Source organism: Papaver somniferum, chromosome 10 (genome assembly GCF_003573695.1).
Source record: "Papaver somniferum cultivar HN1 chromosome 10, ASM357369v1, whole genome shotgun sequence".
Classification (NCBI taxonomy): Eukaryota; Viridiplantae; Streptophyta; class Magnoliopsida; order Ranunculales; family Papaveraceae; genus Papaver; species Papaver somniferum.
Window position 1 is genome coordinate 150,200,339 of NC_039367.1, and position 9,516 is coordinate 150,209,854.

General features: G+C 36.6%; 2 protein-coding genes across 2 annotated transcripts; one reads left to right on the forward strand and one right to left on the reverse strand.

Annotated features, from left to right (window-relative positions):
- Window positions 1-879: 879 nt before the first annotated feature.
- On the forward strand, window positions 880-3,072 carry LOC113317913 (probable mediator of RNA polymerase II transcription subunit 37c). The gene has a single exon (XM_026566025.1). The coding sequence runs from the start codon at window positions 930-932 to the stop codon at window positions 2,895-2,897; it is 1,968 nt and encodes a 655-aa protein (XP_026421810.1). The 5' UTR covers window positions 880-929; the 3' UTR covers window positions 2,898-3,072.
- Window positions 3,065-6,814, reverse strand: LOC113317914 (telomere repeat-binding factor 4-like). The gene is made up of 6 exons (XM_026566026.1): window positions 6,626-6,814; window positions 6,131-6,333; window positions 5,069-5,153; window positions 4,758-4,841; window positions 3,498-3,774; window positions 3,065-3,410 (listed from the first exon to the last, which is right to left on the reverse strand). Exons 1-6 carry the CDS (start codon window positions 6,773-6,775, stop codon window positions 3,376-3,378), a joined length of 834 nt encoding a protein of 277 aa, XP_026421811.1. The 5' UTR covers window positions 6,776-6,814; the 3' UTR covers window positions 3,065-3,375.
- Between the last annotated feature and the right edge of the window lie 2,702 nt (window positions 6,815-9,516).

The following is a 9,516-nucleotide window of genomic DNA, read 5'->3' on the forward strand; positions in this document are numbered from 1 at the left end:
CTCAGAATCATCAGAATGAACCTTATGCACATGAAAAAGAACTTCAATTGCTGATACGTGAATTGTAATTTAGTTCTCTTAGAATTGCATATTCCATATTGCTTTTTCTGTGCGATTGCGAGCTAAGAGCAGAATCATGTGTAGATTTGTTTTACGAATGCTATCCAAGTGTTCGTATTTCGTATTTGGCTCAATGAGTTCAACTCATTATAGAGCAGTAGGCCAAGAGAAAAAGTGAGGCAACTCATTTGATATGTAAAAGAATGTGTTGTTTCCTTCTAGTGAATGAAATAAATTATACTCTTATCATATTCATACTCCACAATAATAAACAAAATCTGATTTTGTTGTTGCAGCTTGATGGGAGTTTAATCTTATATAACCAGGAGCATTATGGGGTTAGCTTAGTTTCATCTAATTATAGAATGAAGGACTGATAAGAGAAAACCAATGGGAACATAAGCAGAAGGCTGGGAAGAAAACTTGAAGAGGTAATATCTTATGCACTTCATTACCACCTTTGCAGTGTTGATGGAGGTCTGCAATTTTCAATAAGAAACTTAGAAAGTACCAAACGTCCTTCAATTGTAATAAGGCTCATCTTTAAGAATGTTAAACACCACATAGAAGCCTAGCCAAATTTAAGCATATCAAGAAGTTTCCATACAAGGGTGTATGAGTTCCAGAATCTTCCAGATGTTTCTGGAAACCCACTTTCCTTTACTTGATCTTCCAGAAACTTCTGGAACAAACTAGAGAAATCCACTCCTGTATATATAAACAACAGCCAGCCTCTCATTCACCTCACAAATCTATTCTTATTCAAACGAAGCTTCATAAAATTCTCACAACAAAGTTCTGCAAATTTTTCTTTGAGCGACTGTTTTTTCTAAGCAATTTTTTCTTCTTGTGAGTTATTATAAAGGAGAATGGCAGGAAAAGGCGAAGGGCCAGCGATTGGTATTGATTTGGGTACAACATATTCGTGTGTAGGAGTATGGCAGCATGATCGTGTTGAGATTATTGCTAATGATCAGGGAAACAGAACAACTCCTTCTTATGTTGCTTTTACTGACACTGAGCGGTTGATTGGTGATGCTGCTAAGAATCAGGTTGCCATGAACCCTGTCAACACCGTCTTTGATGCAAAGCGGTTGATTGGAAGAAAGGTTTCTGATCCATCAGTTCAGGCTGATATGAAGCTATGGCCTTACAAGGTTACAGCTGGACTAGGTGAAAAACCCGTGATTACTGTGACTTACAAAGGCGAAGAGAAGCAATTTTCAGCTGAAGAAATATCATCTATGGTTCTCATTAAGATGCGCGAGATTGCAGAGGCTTACCTTGGTTCTTCTATAAAGAATGCGGTTGTTACTGTCCCTGCCTACTTCAATGATTCGCAGCGTCAAGCTACAAAGGATGCTGGTATGATTGCTGGTCTTAATGTGCTGCGCATCATCAATGAGCCAACTGCTGCTGCAATTGCTTATGGTCTTGATAAGAAAGCATCCAGTATCGGGGAGAAGAACGTTCTAATTTTCGATCTTGGTGGTGGTACATTTGATGTTTCATTACTGACCATTGAAGAGGGTATTTTCGAAGTGAAGGCTACTGCTGGAGATACTCATCTTGGAGGAGAAGATTTTGATAATAGGATGGTGAATCACTTTGTGCAAGAGTTTAAGAGGAAGAATAAGAAGGATATCAGTGGAAATCCTAGGGCATTAAGAAGGTTGAGGACAGCCTGTGAGAGGGCCAAGAGGACTCTTTCTTCCACTGCCCAGACTACAATTGAAATTGATTCTCTCTATGAGGGTGTTGATTTCTACACGTCTATTACTCGTGCCAGATTTGAAGAGATGAACATGGATTTGTTCAGGAAGTGTATGGAGCCAGTGGAGAAGTGCTTGAGGGATGCTAAGATGGATAAGAGCAGTGTTCATGATGTTGTTCTTGTCGGTGGATCAACTAGGATTCCTAAAGTGCAGCAATTGTTGCAGGAATTCTTTAACGGGAAAGAACTCTGCAAGAGTATCAATCCTGATGAAGCTGTGGCTTATGGAGCGGCTGTGCAGGCTGCGATTTTGACTGGTGAAGCTAATCAGAACTTGAACTCAATTTTGCTGTTGGATGTTGCTCCTCTCTCCCTTGGGCTCGAGACTGCCGGAGGGGTTATGACTACTTTGATTGCAAGAAACACCACTATTCCCACCAAGAAGGAGCAAGTTTTCTCTACCTACTCCGACAACCAACCTGGAGTGCTGATTCAGGTCTTTGAAGGGGAGAGGGCAAGAACCAGGGATAACAACTTGCTTGGTAAATTTGAGCTTTCTGGAATTCCACCTGCGCCTCGTGGTGTCCCTCAGATCACTGTTTGCTTCGACATTGATGCAAATGGTATTCTTAATGTATCTGCTGAGGACAAAACGACAGGGAAGAAGAACAAAATCACAATTACAAACGATAAAGGAAGGTTGTCCAAGGAGGAGATTGAGAAGATGGTGCAGGAGGCAGAGAAGTACAAGACAGAGGATGAAGAACACAAGAAGAAAATTGAGTCGAAGAATGGTTTGGAGAATTATGCTTACAATATGAGGAATACCATCAAGGATGAGAAGATTGCTGGGAAGTTAGCACCAGAAGACAAGAAGAAGATTGAGGATGCCATTGAAGCTGCTATCCAGTGGCTAGACTCCAACCAGCTTGCAGAGGCCGATGAATTTGATGACAAGATGAAAGAGCTGGAGAGTCTGTGCAACCCAATCATCGCCAAGATGTATCAAGGAGGTGGTGCTGGACCTGACATGGGTGGTTTTGGTGGCATGGATGAGGATGGTCCTTCAATGGGTGGTGCTGGTAGCACTGGTGCAGGACCAAAGATTGAGGAAGTTGATTAAATGGATCACTGCCTGGGGGCAAGAAGTTGGAGGGGTTGTGTTTTTGATAAGCTTGGTTTAGTCTAGTTCTTTTTATGTTTAATTTTTCTTTTCAAGTTTAATTGTTACAGGAATTTCAAATGCGACTCCATTGAGGTTTTATGTCATCAAATCGAAAGACCACACCATTAAGAAATTTTGATCCATGGAGAAACTCCATCCATGTTGCTTTTCCATATACTGAAAATAAGCGCCTTACAGTGCAAATTGTATTCAAAACATGGCAAAAAAATCTCCACCCTGGGAACTCATTTCTCAACTCATTTTTCACATAACAAGACTTGATGTCGTCTATAAAGCAGTTAAAATCTATCTAAACCTTCTATGAAGGTGAAAAAAGAGCGTCTACACCTCACATAACAAGCCTTTAATATACAAATGTACTCGTTCAGATGCCACAGACCCAAGGGCTTCCTCTCCCGGAATTTTGGTCCATATCTCAAAAAGCCATGATCACAGGTTCACCACGTTTGCCTGAAACAAAAACAAATATGAATGCTAAAATTCAAAAACAAGAAGGAAATGAGAGATTGAGGGGCAGAATCTTGGTCTATATCTTACATTGTTCCAATATATCTTCAAAAAACAGTTTCATACATGCCGAGTGTTCAGCCATCTTTTCTACCCTCTCTGCTTCCTTAACTGCCTCGGACGCCACAAAAGACTTGTTTTCAGCCTCAGCAATTTTTTGGGCCGTAAACATTGTCGATTCCTTAAATGTGGAGCTAGGAAAGTTAGAGTCCTGTGATTGTTTTGTTCGACTATCATTTGGTTTTGGTGTCTGTTCCATCGTTATTCCTAACGGAGCGTCTTTCTTGATCTTGTAGTAATGTTGGACCTGAACATCGCCACAAAGGAGAAAATACGCCCAGGTTAACCTTTTATTCCTGTAATTAAATTTGGGTTTTTTACTTCAATAATTCCCAAGTAAAAGAAGTAATGATTAAAATCTTTGCTGGAAAAGCTCAGAATTGTTCTGCTCATAAAGTTTATCTGTAGCTATTCACAAAACTCGTTTACCGAAATTTACTGATTCTTCAAAACCTATCTTTCTCAAAGAAGTTAGAATCAAAAGTTAGTCAAAACATGTTGATGCATTAACATCCCCCTCCTCGCTTAAACTATGAAGATGGTGGAAGTGAATCCCTAACGCATACACAAAGAATCAAATGGAACTGTAGCTAGAAAAGAGAGAAGAAAGATGCTATTTCCACTATATGGCGAGGTATGAATGCTATCTGCTAGCATATCCTAATATTATGATGACATTTTTTTGTTTTGAAGCGCCACATTATGATGATTTAACAATCCAATATTCTAAAAGTTAACAATAAAATATAGAATATTCTAAAGCTGAAACCAACTCTAGTTACAATCAACAAAACAATGTTCAGCAGTTAAATGTAACAATTATCCAGAGGCAAATATGACAAAGACTGTAGGTGTAACTTGTTGGCTTCTCAACACGATATAAGGACATTCAAGCAAACAAATTTTTGATGAACTTAATTTTCATGCTCACAAGTTTGAACCAGATATAACTTAATGTTTGTGATTTTAGACCTGCTTACAAGTCTATAAGTGTAACTTGTTAGCATTTAAACTCATCAGGATGTAGCATCAATGCGGAGATATGTCTTGCTCACTTCAGATTTCTGACTCTACAGGGACGTAAACGTTTTAAACATGCAAGATATACACAAGGCATATTCACATACTCAATAGAACTAACACCAACCCAGTAAAATGACTAGAATAACACAGTAAAGTGACTAGAATACAGTTGTTAGTTGTTATAAACATCATGTGAAAGAACTTCACCTTTTCAAGTTTGTCCAGTGCCGCAAGCCTTCTCAACTTTGAACTTAACAGTCTTCTGAAGTTAGATGGCACTTCATGCCTTTGCTGCAACACATTCTCAAGCAAAAACATTATTTATTTCTGTTTGAAGAAATATGAGCAAAAGCGGCCATCTTAATGTTCAATTATGTATCATATTCTATATGTTTCAACATGTTTTCTACTATTCTACTAGAAGTATACACGGATAGCAGAATATGTTTTTTCAAGGAGCAAAAACAGATAGAAACATAAATTGAAAGCAGTAACATGACAACAGATGTCTCTCTGACCTCAATAAAATCGTTTATAGCACCAATATCTGCACCATTGGGATCTTTAATGTTAGAAAGTGCTTCAAGGATCATCAGATCGTACCTGTGAATGAAGCAGCAGCATCAAGCAACTTATGAGTGATGAAACCACTATGAGCCAATAAAAGTAGAATAAAAAAGAAAGCAAATGAAAGAAGGGTACATGCGAGATAAAAATATGTTTACCTAGAACCAACCTTATTATATATTCTAGAAACAGGTACAATTTCTTGCAGTATTACACTTTGTTGCCTCATGTAAGTTGAAGGCTCATACAGTTCAAACAAAGTAAAAACAACATCAAGACGTATCTTCCAAAATTTTAAGACACAAACAAGGCATCCATCACGCATCTTCCAAAATTTTACATGAGTTTCTCATGGTTTTGTTATAAGAAAATTACATTCTAATTCCAGATAAGGGCAGAAACACCAGATAAATGGCTAGTTTCCATAGATACTGGTACTAGTACCCGACACCAAGACGTATCGGATTTTCAGAAATGGCCGATACGGATTGCGGCCGATACAGCGTACAGATAATTTCTAAGTGTAATTTTAGGAATCAATAATGTTTTAGACAACACGAATTCAATGTAATTTCAAAAACACTCTTTCTACACCTCTATCTTTCATAATGATTTTGTCCCACTAAGCTAACAAACTTCAAATTTCCCCTCGTAACCCTCTTTAAGAGGAGAGTAAACTCCTTAAATTTCTCTTCAAGTGTTTCTCCACTTAACATGCACAAAGCACGCTAGAAGCAAGAAACCTTCAAACAAACTTCAAGGGAAAAACTTGAAATATACTGATAAATTTTTTGACAAGGCTTCTGGGATGTTTAAGTATCGGCACAACCTAGAATCCATATATAACATAGCAGCAGGGACCAATTACCGAATGCTTATACCATAAACTTTGACTATACACAGTTGTAACTGATTATTAACATCATATATATTTATAGCATATCGAATCTACAAAAAAAACCACAAAAGCCAATATACAAATTACAAAGCTAAACGAAAGAGTCAACACCTACCGTGGTGGAGGCTTCACATCTAGTGCGTTTTTTGTAGGATCCAGAACTTTATCTTTTGCATCCTCAGCAGTTTGAGAGGATGATGGAGACTGAAAGATGGCTGATGGAGTCAACTTTGGCACCTTTGGTGTGGCTGCTGCTGCCTTAACACCTTTTGGCCTAGAACCCTCCCCAGTTGCAACACTCATATTCCTCCATTTATCCTGTCCAAAGCATAACATTAACAGAATGAAAAAAAAAACATCCACAAACCCTGTCCATAAAACACTACTAACAACAACAACACCAAAAATTCAATTTTGTCAAGGATTTTAGTACTTTAAACCCTTAATTATTACCTAATTTTGAAAACAATTTCTTAGCTAGGATTTGTAATTAGATTATTCATAATCAAAATTCAATGTCTCAACTCAATAATAACAAAAATAAAAGAGAACCCAGACTGTAATAAGTATAAATAAACAAAACCCTTCAATAGAATTAAAGAAGAAACACCTTTAGATCAATGTTGGAACGAGCAGCAAGAATATGACCGTATTCAGGATCTTTTTGTATGTTTTTCCATTTTCCAGTTCCGTGTTTGTTAATACCAGCTATAAGAGCTTCTTCTTCTTCCGCTGTCCATTTTTGCTTCGGAGCTCCCATTGTCTACCTCCCCTCTCTCTGTCTGTTTCTTTCTCTGTGAATGTGAATTCGGGAGGAAGAGTGTAAACCTAGAAAAATTTAACAAGACAGGGATCACGGGAAACTCACGTGACGTGATAGATCACTTTTTTCTTTTTACTATTTTAACCTCGTTCAATTTTCTTTTTACTATCTTGACCTCGGTCAATTTTCTTTTTACTATCTTAACCTCGGTAAAATAAAGCAACAAACAAGAAGTGGCCCATCGGCCCCCATCCTATAATGTTTTTTTTCTTTGGGTTTGCTTTTTTTTCTTCGAAAATTTGTTGGTTGGTCCTAGGGGTGAGCATAAAAACCGGAATCGTGGATTTGACCCGTATCCGTCCGCAAAATTGCGGATTTCACCCAAACCGCAAAATGTATGGGCCGGACACGGGTGGGATTCTCAAATCCGCACGTTTTAGCGATTTGGGTGCGGTTGAATATTGAAAACCGCGGATTACCCGCACCGTAGGTTAGTAAAGTAAAACCTTATAACATAAGACAGGCCCAGACCCCAATTCAATAGCATTGTCTTCCACTAGGCTTAAATGGGCTTCCACTAGGCTTCCAATTCAATTCAATAGTAAAATAAAACCTTAAATGAGCTTCCACTAGGCTTTACGCAACGGTAGTAATGATACCAACTAAAAACACGATGACAAAGACAGGCCCAAATCTTTTTTTTTTTATCCCTAATCCGCGGTTAATCCGCAACCGGACCGCACAATCCGCGGATCCGCGGATGATTGGGCCGGTCACGGTTTGATTTTTCAAATCCGCAGCTTTGACGGTTTGGTTGCGGGTGACCCCTAATCCGCAACCGTCTGTCCGTTGCACACCCCTAGTTGGTCCTACGCCCATATAGTTATTTATAGTAGGGTCCAATCTGAAGTTTATTTTATCTGGAGGTCTATAATTAATTGAAAACATTGAACTGATCATAATGTCCCCTACTACCAAACGTGTGTGTCTACATCCTTACTATATGGAGTACATATCTGTTACACTGCTTACAAATTTGAGTACATATCTTTTATACTACACTGCTTACAAATTCGAGTACATATCTACTGCATTGTTTACAAATTTGAGTACATATCTTCTATACTACACTGCTTACAAATTCGAGTACATATCTGCTACACTGCTTACAAATTTGAGTACATATATTCTATACTACACTGCTTACAAATTCGAGTATATATCCGTTGCTTATAAATTCGAGTATATATCTGTTGCACTGCTTACGCCCTTATTATATCGAGTACATATCTGCTACACTTCTTACAAATTCGAGTATATATCTGTTGCACTGCTTACAGGTAGAGTATGTCTGTTAGAATCAATGAAAAATAAATTAGAAAACGTATTACATCACATATGTTGTAGAATCATACAAATTAATCTCTAATATTTTTTAGTAAAATATTAAAGCATAGAAAAAATAAAGAAAAACCTATATATGCACAGTAAACACATAATAACCTATTCAAAACTAGCACATATTTCAGTATTTCGCATACGTACTCATGGATCAAACAAAAAAAGGTGGCAAAATCTGAATAAAACAGAATCAAGAGAAGTTTTTATCAGTACGATGTATACGTACTGCATATTCATGAACTAAAAATCAACTGTATGTAAAAAGGAATTGATGAATCCATGAATATAACATAATCAAAGTACATATTTTAGTATTCGCATATGTACTCATGGATCAGTTTTATTTCTGCATTCCATATATGTACTGCCAAAATCATAAGAATTAACTGACTAAAATCTATGTATAAAACAGATTCAAAAAGTAGTTTTTCAGTATTTAATATATGTACTGCTAATTCACTATCTAAAACAGCTTCATGACGAAAAATAACAGAATCGAGAGAGTCTTATTTCAGTATCGCATACATGTACTTATGGATGAAACAACAACAAATGATAAAATTAAGAATAAAATATAATCAAAAGCATTTTGTATCAGTATGCCACATATGTACTGCTGATGCGTGAACTAAAAAACAACCGCATGTAATGAATCTATCAAAAAAAAATAATCGAGAGTCTTATCTTAGTATCGAAGATATGTACTTATGGATCAAACCACAACAAGTGATAAAACTAAGAATAAAACAAAATCAAAAGTAGTTCATATTAGTATGCAACATATGTACTGCCGGATAATATCCGTGAAACAACAATCAAACATGATTTTGAGAAAATAAAGAAACGAAAATAACAAGATAATCAAATTGAAAGTTCAAATAAGCTAAAAAAAATCATAATCTAACACAAAAAAATCGAATAATTACGATCAAGATTCATAAAAACAGTACGTCATATACGTACTAATGGTTAGTACACAAGCAAACTAAAACCAAACCTATAGATGCATAGTAAACACAGAAAAACATTACGTCATATAGGTACTGATGGTTAATACACAAAAGCAAACTGAAACCAAACCAAAAGCCAACAAAATGAAACTAAAATATCAGATCTACTAACGAAATGAACATAAAACATGATTTTGTAACTAGATCTGAACTATTTTCATCAAAAACCACCAGTGCATCGTATATGTACTGATGATTAATATACAAAATCAAACTAAAAACAAATTAAATACCAACAAAATAAAATTAAAATACCAGATCTACTAATAAAATGAACATAAAACATGATTATCTATCTAGATTTGAAGTATTTTTACCAAAATCGAA

What these genes read in the sequence shown, in the direction of transcription:
- LOC113317913 (XM_026566025.1), top strand. Translation starts at nt 930, where the DNA reads ATGGCAGGAAAAGGCGAAGGGCCAGCGATTGGTATTGATTTGGGTACA.
- LOC113317914 (XM_026566026.1), bottom strand. Translation starts at nt 6,775, where the DNA reads ATGGGAGCTCCGAAGCAAAAATGGACAGCGGAAGAAGAAGAAGCTCTT. An exon ending in CTATAAACGATTTTATTGAG is followed by an intron (nt 4,842 to 5,068) that starts GTCAGAGAGACA and finishes AATGTGTTGCAG; the next exon opens with CAAAGGCATGAAGTGCCATC. An exon ending in TGAAGATATATTGGAACAAT is followed by an intron (nt 3,411 to 3,497) that starts GTAAGATATAGA and finishes TTTTTGTTTCAG; the next exon opens with GCAAACGTGGTGAACCTGTG.